This window comes from Coloeus monedula, assembly GCF_965178545.1.
Source record: "Coloeus monedula genome assembly, chromosome: 6".
Classification (NCBI taxonomy): domain Eukaryota; kingdom Metazoa; phylum Chordata; class Aves; order Passeriformes; family Corvidae; genus Coloeus; species Coloeus monedula.
Window position 1 is genome coordinate 42,698,617 of NC_138786.1, and position 22,039 is coordinate 42,720,655.

A 22,039-nucleotide genomic window follows, 5' to 3' on the forward strand; every position below is an offset into this window, starting at 1 on the left:
ACAAAAGAAAGCTGACAGCATCTTCAATGCAACTACAAGGTGTTGTGCTTCAAAAGGCACTGCAAAAGCACTTGAAAATAGAAAGGACAATGGATTGATCAATATACCTGGTAGTTGATGGGCCAGTGCCAAGGTTTGGATGTAACTTCATTGTCCTTTGGTTTGAGGCCGCTGTTTCCCTGCAGGTAAGTCAACATAAAATTTAAATAAGCAGGCAGTTATGCTGCAATGTCTGGCCAGAAATGTCCATGTACACAAACATACCTCAATACTCTTCCTGAGTGAAAGTTCTTTTTTGACCTACATAAACACATCATCTTCCACAATGGTCACAATTAGGAGTATGAATGTTTTAATACTACTGTGCAAGTGAAAATGGGTTTTGGGTAGCATAACGGGCAGTATTCTCTTATTTCTCTTCTCCAGCTTTTCTGCCACTGCAGATACATGTTGCATAAGCAAAACCTTTTTTTCATTAAGAGACTAGTGTGACAGGTTTCCCTCCACTATGAAAGAAAAGCCTCAAAGATTATTCCCATGGAAACTCATGCAGGTGCTTCCTTACCTGAGACAGGATTATCACTAATTGCCATGGAAACACTTTTCAAGTACTAACAATAATGTGCTTGACTACTTTTTTCCTCTTTAAAATCTGAGAAGAGCTTCACAAACAGTAGCAGAGAAAACCCCAGACTCCCTTCTCAAAATAGTAACTTCTTATTCTTCAGATGAAGAATTGAGGAGCTGGAAGCAGAAGAGCTGTGGCCAAGTGTACAAAGAACAATCCTGGAAAAGGACTGCAAGAGCAGTCCACCTTGCAAATATTAAATCTGCTCTTTTTAAATATATATATATATATATATATATTCAGAGATAAAAAGTAAACCAGAAATCACAGCTCCTTGATGAACTTGAAAAATATCAGAAGTTTTCCATTTTCAATCCAAACATTTACTGTGCTTCTAAATTCTGTTTAAAAATTCTGTTTAGCTGATTTTTCTGATTTTGACCACAGTAATATCCTCCTGCCTCACAAATACTAATTTTACTTTAAGCCTTACAGGAAGGTAGGGAAAACATTAGTAGCTAGATCACACCAACAGCAGATCCAGGCATTAAGCCTAAGGCTTCCAAAGTTTGACTTGGACGATTTAGCTCCAAGACCATCCTTTTTTCTAAGTATAAATTCAAGTAGGTTGCTTGGGCATGTAAATTCTGCCCTGGCTTGCAGCCATCACCCAGATCTCTCAGAATGTGCTATGTTTTGGGTTTTTTTTGAATGCAAGAGAGAGGAGGAAGAAAATTATAATTTAGAATCAATGATATCCTACCCGGATCATAACCATGTGGGATTCTAGCAGAATTTCTGCAAAAGAAGGCTTCAAAACATCCAGGCTGATATTGGGCACTTCAAAAAAAGAGAGAAAAATAGATTAGAAGTTTGTATGGTTTACTTTTATTTGCCTTTTTTATAATAAACTAAACTCTCTCCTCCTACAACAAATCTGCTTCCAGAACCTCTTTTAATTCTCTATGCAATTTATTCATATTCTAAACACAGTGGTTTGCAGTCAAAAGTATCCCCCAATGAATTTTACAATTGTTGTACTCCTCAATTTCCTCCTTTACTTCCAGGAGCAATACAAAATAGATAAAAGTCCATGAAATAAATAGATTTGTATTTCTGGCTGAAATTAGAGACATACTCTTCATAGCCTGCTGTTTATCTGTAAATGAGCCATAAGTATGGGAATGTAAAATACATTACAACAAAAGAGGAAATTATACAAAGTCAACAGCCCAGGATTTTTCTCCCTTGGTTGCTTTCACAGGAGGAAGAACAGGAAGAACTAAATGTTTTAATAACTTGGAACTCAGTCCAAGTCGCCTGAAATTCATGGGATGAAAATTGTGTTAAATAACCCAGGCCAGTTGAGCCTGTGAAACATATGTAACTCCTGGATGAGGCTGCAAGGCCCACCTGTGTAGTGGTTTGGTCCAAAATACTCATTACTGTTTACCTTCTGTGATAAGAACTAGGAGAAAAGCAAAGCAGGCACAAAACTTGAAAGAATATAAAGAAGTTTATTAACAGACCTAAAAGAAGAAAGAGGGGAAAAAAAATCATACCACACCTTCAGAACACTTCTCCTCCCCCCCACCTTTCTCCCTTCTCCCACTGACAATGTAAAAAGACAACCCTTGAGATGTTCAGTCTGTTTACCACTTCCGTAATACCCTTGTTCAGTCCATTTAGGAAGAGGAGTCTCTCTTGCCCATGCTATGAAAACATTATCACAACGAGACAGCCGCCCGGGTTGGTTCTCTGCTCACATGTGAGTCCCTTCCCCAACTTGCAGCTTTTCCACAACTGCTTTCAAGGGTCCATTCTTGAAGTTTTTGGGGTACAATCTTAAGGTTGAGCTGTTCAGAAACAAAAGTTCTCTTCATCCATCTCTGGGAGCATTTCATCTCTAAGAACAGAGGCCCTTCTCCTTCCCTGGGAGCAAAGGGTCCTCCTCATCTTCATCTCTAGGACTATCTCCAGGAGCATCTCTAGGAACAGAGGTTTTCCCCTTTCCATGTGGAGTAAGAGTCCTGATCGCTTCCATCTCTCCCTGTTCAAACTTCTCATCGAATTACAGCTGCGTCAGCATCTGCCTATCTCAGCACAGGTGCTTTTGCTCACAAGTACAAGTTGAATGCTCCACCCCCCCATGCCTTCATGAACTTACAACAGGTAGTCTGATGCATCATAGCTTTACAACAGAATTTCAGCTTTAAGCATCTCCTCTTTCTCCTCCCTCAGGTTTTCAGCTCTTCACAGCACTAAAAGGGTTAATCTCACCCTGGCCTTGCAGCTGGAATTTCACTTATCGCTGTTGGACACATGATCTTTGCCGAACAGCAGGGCAGCTTCAGCTGAATCTTGGCTGCACTGGAGAGGGGGAGCCGGGCTGCTCTGTCTGCACGTAGCAGGACTGTGGGGGTTCCACGGCTGGAACAGGTCCATCGGCTCCAGGATGGCCGTGGCCCAGCCCAGCCTGGCCCGAGCAGGGCCTGGGCTGGGCCCGCTGGTCCCCACACGGGGCCCGCAGCCACCTGTGCCAGCGCCGGAAACAAGAAAGGGCTCTGCCCGGAGTTTGTCTATTCTTAAGTGTGGATCACAAAGGCGGTCAGAATTTAAGTGGATTAAAAAATTGTCCATATTCAAACTGGCCAGATGATAGGTTCTGTCAGGTCATAGAGGAGATGTAAGCACCCCTTTGCAAGAACATCACTTCTGGGACTATGCTTTGCTAACCCATGACAACCTGTCATTACAGGCAAACTTAGATCTCTGTCACACACTATTCATTTCTTGATGGTACTGCAAAGTCATTACTTAGCACACCCCCAGTAAGAGAAGGAAAAAAAATACACCAGAACAGAGTGGATCCTAGCTTTTCAAAAAAATCTTTGAAATATATATGACACACTCATATCAATGACAACAATTCCCAATTAAACAATATTAGAAATAACAGCCTGTACTGGAGTGCTTTTTTAATACATTCATACCTCAAAATCCTTTAAAAAGTCTTTATACTTCCACTACACTTCATGCATTATCACCAGCTTCCAGTACAATCAGCGAAATAGAAAAGGGCTCTACATCCCTGCACAGGCTCAAGTTCAGCAGGTTTGCACTTAAGCTGGGAAAGACCACAGACATTTCAAATGCAGAATGCCAGTTACTGCTATCTGATACCTTATCCCTTCCTTTAACAGCAAGCCAAGACGCACCCTTCAAAGGAAAAGGAAATAAATTACTTACATTTAGGATTAATATGATCTTCAAAGTTCCAGAGGGAATTGGGTGTCTCCTTCAGGTATGGTGTGCAGGTGACTTCCACTTGTTCCCAGCCCCTGAGGATCAGCAGAACAGTTCACCACCACCCCACAGAACACTCAAAACTTCCATTTTGTGTCTAATTTTTCCCCATTTAGCTTTATACTTCTCTGTAACGCTTCAGCAGTTGCATTCTTACATGCTATGAGAACCATGTAGAAACCAAAATAGATCTGCAAGGCAGTTGACATCAAAATCCCACAGAACAGTTGAACCACATTTCTCACTTTCTCACCTAAAAAACTCTAAGGTCCATATATAAACAGTGGGATTTTTGAAAATTATGCACCTTGCCAACTAGAAACTACTTCCAATTCAACCCTTATAGTCCCTTCAAAGGAAACCACCATCATCAATTTAAGTAAACCCATACCTACAACAACTGTATTACAGAAACAAAACAATTACCTTAGAAGATACCAATAACTGTTCTTTAGTCTGTCACCCTATGTCTAGTAGGTCACATCAAAGACTTTGGGAGAAAGTGCATCAAATCTGGCAGTAATATGACAGATTAATAAGGAATTTTCTATCAACCACCACTTAGCAAATTTCACTAATTAAGTAATCCATTAAATAATTACTATTAAATTCTCTGAAGGACAGTGATTATTACCTTTTAAATATAAAAAATATAAAAATCTGATATACTCTAACCATCCTGATTTGCAGTTAACAAGTATTTTTTCCCCTCAGCTCTTACTATTATCAGTATTTTGTGGCAATAACTTCCATTCACATAGTAAGTTGTTAGTGGGAAAAAAAAACCCCAATTCACAACCTTTTTTGAATGCTCTTGATGGAAACTGGCTTTTTGTTTTTTTAACTGAACACATTATTTACCCATGAGCCCAGTTTTATGGTGACGTCTAAGTGGCATTTGCACTCCTGGCCATGCAGGTGCCAGAGATACCGGCCTGCTCTCACTATGATTCAGCATCCACAGGATTCCTTACAATGCGGTTTTACCCCAACACAGTGAAGGGAAACCTAGAGCAGCAGAAAGGGAGGCAGCTTTCAAAACAGCAGCAACATGACGTGACTGCACAGCCTCTGCTTCAGGATCCATGTCAGCATCCCACACAGTGCAGCTTTACAGACAGGGCAGCTTCCTGGGCGTGAGCCTGGATGTCTCTGCATACACCTCATTTTAATGACGAAGATAGAGAATTCAAGGACATACAAAACCCAGACCCCTGCTAATAGCAGCTTGTAACCACTGCCTTGCTTCAGGTGCTGCATGCAAAAATGGCAGAAGGTCTTCTAATCACAAGGTAAATTAATACCAATAGAAGGTAATTTTGAAGATTATGAACTGGGGTATGAACTGCCCCAGTTTCCAGTGATATTTGCAAACCCCAAGGAAAAAATGGGAATTAAAGAACATGTCTGTCATCCTGTCCTGGCCTTACCAGAGGATGAGATCTATGTCCATGCCACTCTTGGATCTCTCAGTAAGGGATAATATTTTTCAGAGCCATATACCTTCACTGTAACACACTGCATAATCCTAACCCAGATCTTTCCCTCTGGGCATATATTTAGCACTTGCTAGTTACATTTTTATTCTTTTAGAGAAATAGAGGATATGCAGTTATTGCTTAGTCTAAAAGTACCATTGAGTAAAGGAACATGTCAGCTAAAGGCCTTGCATCCTCTTGGATGGGGTTTACAAACTATTTACCATTTTGGCAGAGTCTTTCCAGAAGAGCCCAATATACAGCCTGTGGCCACATGGGTTAGCCGGACCTGACTCCGCAGGACTTTGATGAGCTTCCCAGTCTTTCTGCCTACCACTTCAATCCGCCAGAAGTCATTGGAGTCTCCTGTTCCATTCTGTCAGGCAAACATACCATTGGAGAAAAAAAAATTACAAAAACAGAAAAAAGAAACGAAAGAATGCCCAAACTAGAAGACATACAGAACTGAAGCACTGCAAACAGGAAATTCTGAAACTCTACTGGGGGCAAAGCTAAACAAACTAGCCCAGACCACCCTCACTCACAGTTCAGAGGAGAGATTCCCCATCAGGAAGACATCATTCTAGACATAAGCAACCACTCACAAATATACCTCTATCTTTCCAACCTTAATTTTGTTTGCTTTCAATTCATTCTTGACTGTAGCTCAGAGTTACAGCATAAACAGGGGTAACTTGGCTGCTTCACAAAAGGGGTTTAGGCAACAGATCTTTGTGTTTAGGAATTCAGCCCTCAAAGCAGATTTAATCTCCGTGATTCAAAATTCTGTCATCATTCTGTCAAAAAAACACTTGTCGATGTGACAAGGCCAAATATATAAAATAATACTTGTCAGAGCAACTTCAAGGTTGCTCAGTTTGTCATTTCTGGAGCTGAATGCTGCCAAAGCTAGACTGACAGTAAAAGTTTAAATTTTTTTTTTATCTGTGTTCACATTAAATAGACCTTAAATATGAGATAACTACATAATATAATCATACTACACCTGGTTTTTCCTTCAGGATGGCAGATGTCCATCTATCATCCTGGCTAACAAACTAAAAAAAGCAATAATAAATCGCCTTGGCATTATATGAACTCTCCCAAAAAAGCAGCTTTTGTTTTATCTTGCCTTCACTTACTATTCCATAGCCAGTGACCTGAAAATGCTTCCTTGTCAGGGGAGCCTCATGCTGGTGACTGTGCAGATTTCTAGAAGTTCTGAAATGAAATTAAAAGTCAAACCTTTGAACCTTGTCAATTTGTGATAAGAACATTGGTTTGAGCCACTCAGAGATCTGCCAGTACTCTAACCACTGAATTCCAGCTGAGGGCACAGCACGATGCAGCCTTAACAGGATGGGGGACATGAAGTGAAACTGTCAATTCCCAGCATGTGACTCTGAGCTTATGCCACACTGGGCAGTGACAGAAAAGGATGACAGCATGAATAAGTCCAACCCTCAAACTACAATCTACCACCTCTAAAAGGAAAAGAGGTTTGTTTCGTTTTGCTCTGTTGTTTCCCTTTTTTTTTTAAATTAACAGTAAAAGTGTGACAAACAGACCTGTCTTGTAAGAAGAAAAGCAAGATCCTGACTTTTGCGATTATCAGTTTTGCTTTTGAGGGGAAAGATTGTGCCATTTAGGGGAAAATCAGTGGCCACCATTTAGCACCAGCACAGTGCAGACAAAGAGCCTCCTACCCTGGCAGGGTCTGCCAACTGCAGCAACCAGAGAAATGTGGCCATGGCCCGCCAGTCCTTGCCAAAGCCGCTGGCAGTGCCACATCCGCACGGACATCTCTGTCCCGCAGGCTGCGCCACAGCCCGGCCCCGCCGGATCCTGCCACGGCACCGCCGAGTCACTCCCGTGCTGGAGACCTCATTGGGACTCAACCCATTTTGCCCAATCCAGATTTTATCATCCTCATTACCGTATATTTGATAGTAAACTCCCAAATTAAAAATTTTTTTTAAATAGTCTTATAATCATTTTGGAAACCTAAGCAATGATTTGTACATGTCATACTGAATACAGTACAACATGATTTCCAGACTCAAAAGTTTAGAGGTTCGGTTAAGAAATCAAAGCTGTGAAAGCACAGAGCATTTTGGCATAGTGACATTAGACTAGACAAAGACCAAATATCAAGTCACTAGGGTTCCTCTGCTTCCTCTTAAGGTATTCCCTGCAGAGAGGGAAGTGTCCAGCTTCCATTTTCATCCAAGGTGCTATGATCTCAGTGCTCTCGAGAATTTCAGTGGGTGGGTACTGCCTATGAATATAGGAACAGGATACTTGCAGTACACTGACAAAAAAACCCATACTCTATTTGCCTAGCAAATTCAGCATGGAGACAGGGAACAGAATGAGGGTTTTGAAATTGTTTCTCTGGAAGAGTTACCCTGATTATCACACCTCACACACCTGAACAAATCTCCGTGCTGCTTAGGTAGGTATTTCTAATAAATTGTGTGGCTATCTTGAAAGTTTCTCATTTAATAGACACTTTTCAAAACATTAACCATAAAAGAAAAACTCTACAAACCTCACACTGGAAATTCAGATATACAGATACCTCTGTCACACAGCCTGCTTGTGCTCATCTAACCATAATCTCCAGCAGGGCAAGTCTCCCACCAGTTCTATTCAATCACATAATCTCTTTGAATCCCAGAAATCATCCTTACTCTTTATGTTCCAGACGAATAATATCTCCGTGCCTCACAAACTCCACAGGGCTTGAGGGGTCAGACAGATCTGCTGAAGGAAGATGAACTGATCATATCAATGCACTTACAAACTTACCAGGGTCTTAGAAAGTTTCTTGCTGATACTCATGCCTCAAGCAGATAACAAAGCAAAAATAAAGTATTGTGTTGACTCTAAGCCTGGTGTAAAACATTGTTCTAGACTCTAACCCTGAGAGCTACTCCCAAGAATGTGAATTATAAATGACTCTTGCAACACTGATTATAATTTTTCTTAGATACCTATGTTATTTACATTTTTTGCTGTTTAGACAATTCTTGTTAATTTTTATAAACACATGTGGCAGGTAAAAAAAGGAAACTGCCAGACCAAGCATGCCTCAGCTACACACACTACATAATCTAAATCAACAGCTTTCCATACAAACCACAGATCATCACATTCAGTACTCTTATCTTGTCCCAAGCAATCATCCACAAAAATCTGTCAAACAAGATGTACCAGATTGTAACAGAACCCAACTTCCCCAAGACTCCTAGCCACAATAACAGACTGCAGAAAATATTAACTCAGTTCACACTGATTTCCTCTCTGCTGTTATTTGCAGCCCTACACAGCTGAAAAATTGTCAATGCAACCTTCAGCTAAGAAAAGCTTATTTACTTCAGCTGTACAATCTGGAGAAGAACCAAAAACACAGCAGACACACACAATGTAAATCAAGATGGAGACAGCTTCCCCTTGTTCTTCCTCTTCTCCCTCTCGTAACCATGAAGGATACTCTGCCCTGGAAAGAACTCAGAATATTTATGTCAAAAACAGAAGCAGCAGTTATAAAAGGCACTTTACTGGTATTTGTTACCTGTATCTGAATCATGTTTCTTTATAATCCACAGGTTATTCAAATCTTTATGTAAGTAGGCAGTGACCTGAAATGACAGGATTAATTATTTTACCTAACAAGAAAAAAGTTGTTGATAGCAGTCACACATTCACCAACAAATCAAAGCCCCAAATGCACCAACAACACAGAAATCCTGGGATTACTTTTCTGACAGTGCCCCCTAGGAAACGAGTTATGGGCCACTGCTTAACCCAGATGACACCTCTTAGCCAGTATATAGCCCATCCTCAGAAGCACTACACTTCATGGCAGTTCACATGCACCATGGGGAACAGGCTCCAAACACAGTCTGACCTCCTCTCACCCTATTTCAGAGGCTCCTTCTACAACAACAGGATATCCAGACCAGAACTCTTGAATAATCACTGACCACTCTCTGAACCAGGAGATGGAAGCAGCACTGGTTTTACAGACAGTAGAGATTTGACAACAGGATTCAGGGATAACCCGTTACAGCCACGCATGCTACACAGCTAACCCTTGCCAGCCTGCTCAGCCTCACACAGAGTAACTACATCTGCTGCTACCATGGACATGGGAGACCATCTTATACCAAGGCGCTGCTCCCCAGTGCATGTGGAACTGTACTCCCTTCACCCACCCTACTCTTACAGAACAGCAAGCCATGCTCTGTGCAACCCTAGCCCAGTGCCACACCTGTGCCTCCCACTCAGGTGGGAGCAGATGGCCCAGTGGGTGGGTGAGAGGCAGAACACAGAGGAGCATCTGAGGGTGGGGAAAAAGGGAGAACTGGAGATAGAACCTCATACCTTGAGGTCAAGCCATTAGGAGAGGAGGGAAAAGTGGAAGCAGAGAAATCACTTTTTCCTCTCTAAACCTCCTCCAAGTCCTAAATTCCCTTCTCCAGAGCCCTGAAACTACCCTAGAACCCTACTGCTGTCCTACCATCAGGGCAGGGAGCACAGGGGGAAAATCGCCATCCCTTCCCACTTTCCACAGGGAACTCCCATTAGTGTCCTCTCCAAATTGCCTTTCCCTGCTTTTAGTATCATAAAGCATGATCTGCACTCAAATTTTGCCTGTGCTTGAGCCAGTTTGGCATGACATCTCCATATACTACCATAAACACTATTGTCATGCTAGAGTATTAGAAATTCTGATTGTGACAAGCAGCAGGAAAAAAAGATTGAGACCAAGTTTTCACTTCTGAAAACTTCCTTCTCACCACAGAGACAGCAGGGAGTTAAAAACCAAACACTTGTGTTTCTCTGGTAACTTTCTTTCAAGGACCTCAGAACAATTTTTAGACACTAATAATCAAGCTGCAGAATACATCTTGGTAAAAGTGCAGAAGCGGCAAAGATTTGTGAAGCTTGATGATGATGGACAAAAATAAGTATTCCACTCAATGTTCGTACATCTTAATTAGAGATAGTTACATGATTTCTGATTTCTACTTTCACTTATTGCTTAATCATTTAATGAGAAGCCCTTAGTTCAGATGGTTTCCATACGGCTACATTAGCTTACAAATGTACAGTATCTAATTTAATGAGCAAAGCATTACAAATTCTTCGGTGACAGATGAAGGCAGGAAGGCACAAAGGAGAGGAATTCATGTAAGGCCACAGAGGCCAGTGGCTGGAGTAAAAACAATACACAGCAGTCCTACTCCCTTGCTTTTAATCTACAGCCAGAAAACCTGCAAGATAATGTACTTGCTTTAAACACAGTTTTACAGCCTTCCTTGAGGTAACTTTCATTATGGAAGACTATTCTGAAGTCCTCTTGGACTCCATTTATGGACAGTGGTCTTGCTATTATAGCAAAGCCTTGTTACTGTAGGTCACCCCTCTGGTGTAACATGGTAGGATCGCTTCAAGCCTCCTTTTTAGTTGGAGTTCCAAGCCAAGTGCACAGCTGTGGCACTAAGAGGGTAACAGATGCTGAGTAAACACATAGCTCCCATCACATCACCCCTAATGCTAAATGCAAAGGCAGTCAGTCAGTGACTGTAGTCACAGGCCATACTACCACAGCACACCAACCTGCTGCTGGCGAGCCCCAATGCCTTCCGGGTACAGGTGCCAGTGGGAGTGAAGGTATCCCCCTGCCATCCGAAGGTTCTTCATTGTGACCACAGACCCATAAGCCAAATCTGCATGAGAAACAAGGAGGAAAAAAGACATAAGGCAGCTCTCCTGTATCTCCCCCCGCTAGTCTACAGTGCTCGATTAGGCATGCATTCTCCATTGTTTTGATGTAAGTTTGTTTCCTGTTTGACAAGTTACTCCACAGGGCTCATTGCAAGCTTATCTCCCATCCCTAACCCGGATTCAGTGAAACAGTTATGTAACATTTGGCTGAAACACTTAAAACTCTCCCACTGAGTTTTAACAGAAACAGAAGTGCTAAGGCACTCTTTGGTATGTAATTTCATAATGAGAGTTTTGAGATAGCTTTCCCTAAGAGTATACAGTCAAATTAAAACATTGCTAACCCCTACAGCAATACAAGAGGGAAGGGAGGCAAGCTCAGCTACCGGATAGCAGAGCTGATACCCTGGCTTAAGACATCTTCCTTTCCAGCACGTGGGAGAACTCAGCCTTGGAAGACCTGATGCTCTTCCAGTGGCAGCTCTGGAGCAGGGAACAGGCAGAAAAAAGCTCAATTAATACCAAAGCTAAACCATATTAAAGGCTCAGTAGTCCCTAGCCAACCTGAGGACTAGGGAACAACCACAGAGCTTTTCGCTAAATTCAGATCCATTCTGAATACAACACAGCTGGACCAGTGGCACACTGTATTACACAAGTTGATAGTTTCCACTTACACATATTTTGGAAACAAAACCCACATCTGAACACTTACAAATCTAAGGTGAGCAGGACAATAATTTTTTTGTTGTCTCAAGCAATATAGAACCAAAGAATAACAAAATGCATGTACACAAGTCAAATCTCTCAAAATGGCACCTTTCCCTCCAGATAGAATATGATGAAACAGCTAGTGACCATGCACTGAACATAGTGGTATTTTCAGCCTTTTTCCTTCTCTCAATACATAAAGCTGCACAGAGGAACAGCACGGATCTGACCTCGACCATGGAAGGCATAATCCACATTGCCCTGCACTGAGTCATGGGAGACACCATTTTTATTTAAGCTCTCATGTACACTGACAACATTCAGAGTGCTTTATTCATTCGGACACTCACGCTCTGGAATGGAGACATTATGAAGATTGTTCCCAATCAGCTGGGACTGAAATGCTGAACTGAAGAAACCATCTCCAGGACCACTACAAGAGAGAGCAAAGAATGTCACAATTCGAAGTCTCACTGAACATGCATACAAACCTCTGCCATGCATTACCAAGTTGTTTTTACAGAAGAAAAATTATAAAACCAGACTGGGCATCAGAAGAAGAAGAGTGGGTGCAGTTCCCCTAGAGGCACACTTCTCTAACGTATATAATCACAGCAGATAGACACAGTCTTGCAGGAAACTGTCCAGAGCTACAAGGGCTTGAGGTCACAAAAATGTACGTGCTGGCACTGCACAAAGCACCAGAACTGTCTTTGGAAGTGTTCTTGCAACACATAAATTGACCTGCTGTCAGGACAGATTTAACAAAGCCTTTCTCTGTGGCTCCTGTAGTCTTATTTCTGCTAAGAGGTTAGTGGTAAGACCAGTCGACTTTAACTGGAAAATAACATTTATTTTTCTATTCTTTTTCTACGGTGAAATGCTTATTCACCTCATTTTTTAATGCTGGCATACGGAAAACATTACTTGGCCATTTTACTAGCTCTTTCCTTGTAAAAGCATCCCTTGGTTGCAGGCATTCAGAAAAGAGCCCTCCCTTCAGGCACACTCAGACTTTTTTAATCACTGCCATTTTTCAGGAATGCAATGACTTTAATTACTAAAAGACAAAGAATGCAGTTGAGACATTTTCAGGTCCCGGAAAGAAAGCAGGAAAAAAAAATGAGACAGAAAGTTTTGTTAGGTTACTTGCTTGGCATTTCAGAAAGTCTCAAGCTCAAATTTAATTTCACTGCCAGCTTGACTAGAGTTGGGGAAGGGAATTAAACAAACACACAGCTTGTGGCTGTGCTTCTGACACTGAAAGTGGACTACTATATAACCAAAAGCATTTAATTCAAAGCAATGACAATTAATTCTTCTTCTGGAGAAAACATTGTGAAATACCTTCTATTTAACACTGCAAAATGAACAGCAAACATAGCCATGTAGAGGGCAAGCGGGAGCACGATGAGGCAGAGTACACGAGCCAGTAAATGCTTCCCAAACACGACCTGTAACAAACACAGCCTGGATCAAACAGTGCAGCTGCAGGAACAACTTCACTCCTTATTTCACAAGACTCTGAGCAGCAGTCCTATGGCTGGAGCTTGCTGTGCAAGAAAGCTTACCAGGCTGCAGAATTACCTCAGAAAAGCCCAGAGAGAGGTAAAAACTGAGGCAAACCTTGCTGTGTATCTCCAAAAGCTGGAGCTATGGTACCTTGAAATTTTAGGGTCATGGGAAAAAGGACAAAAACAGGCAATAGAAGAGTTTAGCATTCTTAAGTGCTGAGCATCCCTACCTTTGGCAAAGGAGGTTGGGCAGCTCCCACTGAAAACACTTTGAGAGCAAGGACCTTAACTTGTTTATCAGTGGTACATATCTTGACCCAAAATCCCAGCAAAGAGATGGCTTCCAAAATAGTAACTACCAAAGCTGAGCAAGACAGCAAATGAAAATTTGCTTCCCCAATAAGTCTATGCAAATGTGAATGTAATCAGGACTTCTTGGGGACCTAGATATGTTTCACTCACAGAAATCACCTTGCTTAGCAAGAATGCTCTCATACTGCAACTTCTAGTGCTGTTCACCCAGAAGCTACAGAAAAGTCAGCAGCAAAACCTGTTATTCAGCTGTCTCAACAGGAAAGCAAAATATTTTATTTCAACCAATTGAAAACATGGTTTGCAAACAGATGCCCAAGAAGCTACTACATTTTCACATCCTACTGACACTGCTGGTAGTAGAGTAAATAATGTAAAATAGAGGGTGGATAATAAATAGCTGTGGAAGAAGAAAAAATATTAAATAGCAAAACCTGTATCCTAAATGCCCACACTAACTTCAAAGTGGATGAAATCAGATGCACTTGCTATTCTCCATATTTTTTTAACATGATACCTATCATATCATTAAGCTCATAATCATCATAATCATTAAGGTAATCATTCTCCATCCCTTAGTACCAGAATCAATTAATTCAGAAGTAATAGAAAAAGCTGAACACACTGCAAAATGCGCTGAAGGTAACAAAGGAAAGAGCTGTTCAGCTCAAGTATTTCAGCAGAACACTTAATAACCACTGGACACTTGGAACAATGCTGATTGATGGTACATAACCAAATATAGGCAGTGGAGAGGCACATGAACTAACCTCCAGTTCCCTACTTAAAAAGGCCTCAAGATGCTTCAATTTTCATGACAAGGTTTTCTTTAACTAAAGATTTCAATGCAAAGTCAAAAAAGAAGAAACTGCATGTGAAAGACAGCAGTGAGCAAACCAGAACAGTGGACCAACACAAGCTGAGAATTCCAGAAATCAAGTTAGTCCCCAAAAAATTGCATGTAAATAATCATAAGTAGCTTCCTAACAAATGCAGAGATAAGTTATTCAGGCTTTCAGGAGATTAATCCTCACCTTTTTTTTCCCTTCTCCTCAAGCACCAAGGTTGCCAAATAGCTATTCAGCAAGCATCTACCTTCTGGAGTAAATTTCTTTACATATTCTAACACTCAAGGGTTTGCTGCCTTTGCTGCCAGCAGCACAAATGAAATCACTGTGCAGCCGTCTGCTGGCAGAAAACTTAGACATGATGGATTTGTTCTATTTCAAATGCAATTAACTGACTTTGCTCAAGAAGTGTTTCTCTGGAGTTGGAACATTGAATCTTTGCAGCCTGTATTGATTCATATTAATCAAAGAAAACATTTCACACATCAGGAATACATAAAGTCCCCCCATGCCCCCACTGTTTATAAGACAAATGAGACAAAAACAGTAAGTGAAAGAAACAGAATTTTCAAGATTCAGAAGAGGCTGAGACAAGAGGAGAGCTGAACACCTTTTAAAAGATGTGACTGAAGAATTTGTCTTCCTGCTGGCTGCAAGACAGCAAATGGTACATCAAGGTATTTCTCCAAATAGCAGATTTCACAGTCCACAAACATAAAATGCAATATATTAGACCAGGACACTCAAACCCACTACCAAATTTTTTAGGGCTTAGAAGAACTAAATGTGTGTGAATTCAAGGCTATGGCTGCCTTGTTCTTCTGGACTGGCTATGGATACTGCAAGTTGTAGAGCATTTCTGTGGCTCATGATGCTCTGCATGCGCCTGCTATGCAGCCCATGCCCCCTTACTCTCATGAAGTAGAGCCTGAGCTCACGCTGCTCATGCAAACTAAGTGCTGCAAGACATGCCTGTCTGCCAGGCAGCACATACTCCTTGGAAGGTCACGTAACAGTGTTGGACAACCTCTTGCTTTGGGCCACTGCAAAGCCATTCCCAATGAGCATTTTCAGCTTAGACTGAAAATTCAGCCAACTGGAATGGTAACAGTTTCTCTCAGGAAAAAGTAACAATCTTTCTGCTGTGCTGGTATACATTACGTCCTGCTAATATAAGTGTGCTTGGTTTTTTCCAAAAGTCTGGCAATAGTTTCTTCATTATAACCTTAATCTCTGTTTTTCATCACCCATATCAGATGCCCCTCTTTGCTGCAGACCGAGTACCTCTGTTAGGGTTGTCAAAGACTAGGAGAATTACAAAGCAAACAAAACAAAGAAACCCTTAAAGTAAAGTCTTTGAAACTCACCAGTGACAGGCTCAGGTTCCCCAGCAAGTCCCATAGGTCATAGATTGTGTTCAAGCCAACCAAGAGGACTACAAAAAGGCCAACAAATTTTACCCCCATTGCTCCAGCAAGGTTCACACCAGTCAGACTCAGCCAGAACCACCAGGAGGCAGAAAATGGCCTGTAGGACCAGTAGAGCAAGTCAGTAAATAAAATGATGGCTACATGAATGGGCAGCCTGCGGTCACAAAAATAAATAACAAATCAGTTACCCCACAAAATTCCAGTCCATCTTCTCAGGAGCTCATAAGGAGTGGAAAAACAAGTTTTTCATTTAGTTTAGAATCATGCAAGGATACTGGTTTCAGATACAGGCTTGTGAAACCTTGATACAGGCTTCAGGTACACTTAAGCTGGGGCAACCATAGATCTCCCATTCAAGGATGGAAACACAGACACCAGGTATAAGCTGAAATAGTAGTGTGAAGAAAGTCTGACTAGATGGAAGTTCGGAGAACAGAAACAAGAATTTTGCTCCATAAAGTGCAAACTTAGTTCTCTCAGAAATTTAAGAACATGGGGAAGAACAAGAGACAAAGAGCAGCCTCCCCTACTAAAGCAAGAAAGCCTTAGTGGAAAATATCTATCCAAAACACAAACAAAAGCAGCAGCAAAAGGCAAACAAATTATAAACTGACATAAAACTGAACCACAGAAGAGAGATGAGAAAAAATGACAGCAGAATTTAAAACCCTGTTCCTACTGATTCCTAATGTCTTGACACTTATTTTGACTAGACAAAATCCCCATGACCTGCTAAGCAACACAATACCTATAGAGTTGGCTTTTAATTTGCGGAATATCAACTACTTTGCCAACAGGATTATTTCTAAGATACGAACAATAAATTCAGGTCAAGGCACACAGAGCTGATCCAGCACTGCCCCGTAATTCAGTGCTCACACACCCTGGGGAACGTGATGTAGATAAGGATGGCCTTGGATAGCAGTACATGATGCTGCAGGCTGCATTTCAGCCACATGAACTGTAGACACAATAAGATTGATATGATCAGTTCTTGAATGTTTAATGAAATAAAAAACTGCTCATATATAACACAGAATTTTGAGGTTTTATGTCTTTGAATTTGGGATGCATTTCAAGGAAACTACTCTCTGCAGCCCAGCCACAAAGAAGCCTTTTGACATATTCCAATACCTATAAATCACCACCCTCTCTGGATGGTCTACAGCAAAAATCCTTAGCAACTTGACTACTTTATTCAGGATCATCCTGGCTGTATTTCCCTCTAAGTTTTTGTAGCAATTTCTCTAAATCAAGCAAATTACACTATTTACCTCAGATGGCAGGATTTTTATAGGTGCTTACAGCCACAGATAAGTTGTGTTTCTCCAGCCTGGAAACAAAGTAACTGGTTCAAGATAACAATAATTTTGCCATTAAGGACCAAGGCCTTGAATATGCTACAACCATCCTTCATTCCTCCTTCTCTGACCCATCATGTCCTTTATTAACTTTTTCCCCTGGGAAGTTTTAAAAAGCTTTAACCTTCTTGTTCCAGATTTGTGGTTCCATAAACTGCATAAACTATTTCTGCTGACATTTCCTTTCATGCTAAAGTAATCTATTTAATATTCTCTCGGTGTACCCCAGTCACAATACTTTCTCCCTAACTACACAAACCCTCACAGGAAAAATTTCTCTCCCCTACCAACAGTCATTTTCACCTTCAAATTTCCTGAAGTAATCTCATTTCAGCCATTCACACATCACCAATGGCAGACATTACTTCAACTGTGTGCAAGTTGAATACCTATAGTTTAACAAAATTATCATCTGTATCTTACCTGTCTGCACAGTTGTTACATTTCACCATACTCAGAACAGCTCCCATGAGAAAGAACATTAGAATGGGATCCAGCAGGATATATTGGGACAAAGTAATACAGCCTGTATCTGCAAAGAAACACACAGCAATGTCAAAAAGACTTGCAGTTCTGAAGTGAATCTAAGATTGTGGGAATTCAGTTTCCTCAATGTAGTCAAGACAAGAAGAAGGAGGGAAATTTCAGAAACAGGAGATCACAACATTTCAACTTCTATCTGGGTAACAAAAAAAAATAAAACAACAACAACAAAAAACAAAAACAAAACAAAAACAAAAACCAACCAACCAAACAAAAAACCCAAAAAACCAAAAACAAAACCCCCCAAAAATCAAAAAAATCCACCCCAAAAACCCCAAAAACAAAAACCCAAAAAAAACCCCCCAGGCAGTACAGCAGTATCTGTGAAACACCACTTGGAAAGTGCTGGTAACATATTCAGATGGAGATTACAGCCAGCAATGATCTACCTATGGCATCGCCATGGTGCCAGAGGATGCCAGAGGAGAAATCATCTTGCATATGGTACCTATAAAAAATTAATATGGTTTTGATATTTTAAGTCTCCATGCCTCAATACCTGTGTGTCCTCACAAAATGCCTATTTAGGTAACTCCATTTTTAAGGTCAATTCCTCCACTTGGCTCAATTCAACATGGAACTTTACTAATTTATTATTGTGAACTCTTCTAAAGTAATGTAGTGGCTGTTAAACATCTCTATAATTCATATGGGAAACATCAATATTTCACTAGTGGGCAAAATCATTCCTGACCATCCACCTTATAAAAATGTTTAAAATTAAGGTGAAACCTAATCCAATACTGTGGTTATGCAAATAACAGAAGTACCTATGAACTAAACAAGACTGTAAAGTTCTCCAATTAAAAAGCCTCATATATATATATAAAGTGGAATTACTTTGCTTCTTTGTTTTGAGAGACTTCAGAAAGTCTCTCATTAACCCAAACATCCCCTGGTTAGGTAACACATGATAATCCAGAAATTAAATTATCTGAACAGTTAAGATACTCAATTTTGCTGTAGCAGGAACACCTACCAAAAATAAGGATGAAAGCTGTGAGTAAGGCTGCTGGCAGTGACTTTGACAGTTCCAATACTGTGAGGTAGGCAAAGGGAACCAGGCAGGAGCCAAGGAATGCACAAAACTAGAGGAAAAGATCATGGGAGAAGTTATAACCCCACCCAATGTGAACAAGACCTCACACCCTCTCCTTTCCTTCATCTTCCATACCTACAACAACAGGAGGTGCGGCAGCAGCTGAACTGAGTTACAAAGAACATCAGACAAAAGCCAACTGAACAAAGACCCTGTTCAGAGGACAGAGGCTTACTCTGTTCTGCAGAGGTGTTAGTAACAAGTCAGTCACACTCGTGCTAGACTACACCAGATATTCATAAAAGGATGTGTCAAGCAGATGCACTACACACCCACTACACACAACTTTTTTATAACAAGATACTAGATTATGAAATCTAAGAACAAAATACACCTGCACCTTATATCTTTAGCAGACCAGATTCCCCTCTCCTACATAAATAAGACCAAGGACAGCTGGAGGAGAAAGAGCAGAAATCAAAACAAAAGAAAGCAAGACCACAGTAGAATTTCTTCTCTTTAATGTCTGGTTCCAGCACCTCTCCCACCTTTGGTTCAGGGAAATCTAAAACCATGAACCTCTGGAAACTAAACTAAGAAAACATGCCTTCCCAGTTTTCAGTTTTCTTTCTAGGTGGTAGTAATTGGCCACTGTTTCTCTTTTTGACTTATCTGCTGTCAGTTATAAGGCTCTTGGTCTTCCAAAATACAGTGCAGCCAGGGTTTCAGATAGAATACAACTCTGAATTCTGCCCTGCTGTCCCAGGCTCCATCAGCATACTCAGCTCTGTGTCACTGGTGGTGGCAAACCGCAGGTGTCAGTGGAAGATCCTGGCTTTTTGATATCCTTGGCTCCTCAGTAGATTAGCCAGGCACAATGGAGTGAGAGAAGCTCAAACTCAGCAATGTTTGCTTTCCAGAACAGGCAAGATATCTGTCCCATGCAGCAGTGTAATCTCACTAATTAGCAGAAAGAGCTGGCCTCAGTTTTCACCTTAATTTCTTATCTGGCCTCTCACAGCCAGACATTAAGACTTATTCACAATAGAACCACTAATACTTTTCAAAGGAGCTTAAAGACAAGGCACCAGGCTAAATAGGCCTCTGACCTGATCAAGAAGAGCTGTTCTTATGATGTAACACTCTGTATTGGAAGGCACAGGGAAGTTAACCAGCTTGATGCTAGCCACAGAGCCTTACCCCTCTCATTCCTACGTAGTTGTGCTGCTCATATCGATCCCCTGGTTTTTGGAAAGGAAATGTACCATCATATCCACTAAGGTAGCCAGCAAGTCCAATCAGCATCTGAAAAGGAAAGGTGAAAAAAACTGGTCAGGAAAAATCACACTGGAGGAAGAAGTATCCAAGCTAGCAGCATATAAGATTTTTATAGAAGCCACATTGATCCAGAGGACAAATAATTCAGACACATCATCCAAAAAAGAGTTTATTTACAGGAATCACATGCATACATATTGCCCTTTGTCTAAGGCAAAATCAGAATTATTTTGGCTACAGTCTATAAGGATGACTGCAAGCTCAAGAAAAATACTAAGTGTGGAATTGAATAGAGAGAATTCTGTAGCCTCCCATAGCTCCCTATTCCTTTAGTTTCAGGAGACTCAGTCTGAAAGGAAGATAACCTTGACGAGGCAGGAGGATGCACCTTCATCCACACTACACACTGTTGCTAAAACAAGTTAATTTACAGAACAAGAAATCAGTGCCCTCAGGATACTTTGAGGAAGGCATCTCATCTGCTCACAAGTTATCAGGAACTGTTTGCTTCCTTTAAAATGTAGGCTTCTATTACATATGCCCTCCAAGTGTCACATTGATTTTTTCATGTCGAACCTTTCAAAAACCTAACATGCAATATTGTTTGGTTTTCTTATATTAGAAGCATTTTTGTGAAGACAAAACGTTGCAAGTTGAGGCTCTGGACACAGAATGCAAATTGTTATGATGTTAACAACAGTTAGGAAAGACTTTGTTGTTCACACTCTTTGGCCAGAAGGCAGCCAGACTTTTATTGGCCCACTCCTGTGGCTTCTGAAACATGTAACAGAAAAGCAGTTTACCTTCCCCAAAGGAGGATGGACATCAAAGAAGAAGGTTCGATTAATGTAGTAACTTCCCATCTTCCCAAAATGAGTTTCATCCCAACTGCAAAAAACACACCAACAAAACACAAACCACAATAGCCAATCTGCTATAACGCTGAAGACAAAGAAAAAAAAGAAAAAAAAATACCCAGGAATGTGTTTTTACTTATGCTTTTTATAGTACAGGGGGTTACTGCCATACATTCCATATGAGACAATGTGTTATACTCAGTGGGAAATCATGGACAGCATTTCAACCATTCTAGGAAAGGTCCTTTTTTAAAAGAGTTTGATATAATCACTCCAAAACCTCTGGTTTGCCCTTTTGATTCCAAATTGACCTTAGGTTAAAAAGTCAGCCTGCTACACACAGATCCCCAAAGTCTCCCCGGGACCCGGTGCCCTCTCTGCAGCACGTCCCGAGAGCAGCGGGGAGCGGCGCAGGACCCGGGCCGGACCAGCCTGAAAGCGCAGCGCTTCCTCGTGGCCCTCACTGCCGCGGTCCCGGTCCCTCCACCTGCCTGGGATAAACAGGGATCCCTCCCACGCCGGACGTGGCTGGGGCGGGGAAGGGGCGCGGGCCGGGCGTCAGGGCGCAGTCCCGGCCGCTGTGGCCGAGAGGAGGCGGACACGCACCCACCCGCACCCCGGGGCTCGGGCACTGCCCGGCCGGAGGGACGAACGCCCCGCCCCGGCCCGTACCAGACGTGCGGCGGTTCCCGCAGGCGGTGGAAGCGGGAGGCGAAGCTGAGGACGGTGACGAGGGCCAGCGCGGCCGGGCGGGTCGCGGCGGGCGGGGCGGCGGGACGCGCCGGCCCCCCCGGCCCCCGGCGGGGCTCCCGCTGGCGCGGCGGCATCCGCGGGGATCCGCCGCGCGCTGCACCGCGCCGGGCGCGGCGCATCCTGGGCACGCAGCGCGGGGCATGCCGGGGGATGCAGTCCCGGGGATGCGGTGCCGGGCAGCCGCCGGGCAGCCGCCGAGCCCTGAGCGGAGGCCGGGATGGCAATGAGCGCTGCCGCCGCCAAGGTACGCGGCGCTGGCTCCGCGCTCTCCCCGCGGGGCGGGAGGGGAGCGGGGGGCGATGCCG

General features: G+C 42.1%; 2 protein-coding genes across 5 annotated transcripts in view; one reads left to right on the plus strand and one right to left on the minus strand.

Annotated features, from left to right (window-relative positions):
- Nucleotides 1-21,853, minus strand: part of POMT2 (protein O-mannosyltransferase 2) — a gene marked incomplete at its 5' end in the record, with an annotated part of 26,341 nt that extends 4,488 nt beyond the window's left edge. For 3 of the 4 annotated variants that reach the window (XR_014226518.1, XM_082283873.1, XM_082283871.1), the window contains 16 exons: nucleotides 108-179; nucleotides 1,332-1,408; nucleotides 3,818-3,909; nucleotides 5,577-5,728; nucleotides 6,495-6,573; nucleotides 8,046-8,118; nucleotides 8,930-8,996; nucleotides 10,981-11,090; nucleotides 12,150-12,232; nucleotides 13,147-13,253; nucleotides 15,841-16,000; nucleotides 17,688-17,796; nucleotides 18,787-18,895; nucleotides 20,047-20,151; nucleotides 20,928-21,012; nucleotides 21,654-21,853. Coding sequence is in view for 3 of the 4 variants with exons in the window: in XM_082283873.1 (XP_082139999.1) it covers nucleotides 108-179; nucleotides 1,332-1,408; nucleotides 3,818-3,909; nucleotides 5,577-5,728; nucleotides 6,495-6,573; nucleotides 8,046-8,118; nucleotides 8,930-8,996; nucleotides 10,981-11,090; nucleotides 12,150-12,232; nucleotides 13,147-13,253; nucleotides 15,841-16,000; nucleotides 17,688-17,796; nucleotides 18,787-18,895; nucleotides 20,047-20,151; nucleotides 20,928-21,012; nucleotides 21,654-21,853 (1,680 nt within the window). The remainder of the gene's footprint in view (nucleotides 1-107; nucleotides 180-1,331; nucleotides 1,409-3,817; nucleotides 3,910-5,576; nucleotides 5,729-6,494; nucleotides 6,574-8,045; nucleotides 8,119-8,929; nucleotides 8,997-10,980; nucleotides 11,091-12,149; nucleotides 12,233-13,146; nucleotides 13,254-15,840; nucleotides 16,001-17,687; nucleotides 17,797-18,786; nucleotides 18,896-20,046; nucleotides 20,152-20,927; nucleotides 21,013-21,653) is intronic. The other variant, XM_082283872.1, reaches the window with a different exon arrangement.
- The window catches only part of GSTZ1 (glutathione S-transferase zeta 1), a 9,472-nt gene continuing 9,277 nt past the window's right edge, over nucleotides 21,845-22,039 (plus strand). Inside the window, exon 1 of the mRNA XM_082283874.1 lies at nucleotides 21,845-21,978. Coding sequence (XP_082140000.1) covers nucleotides 21,952-21,978 — 27 coding nt within the window. The 5' untranslated portion in view covers nucleotides 21,845-21,951. The remainder of the gene's footprint in view (nucleotides 21,979-22,039) is intronic.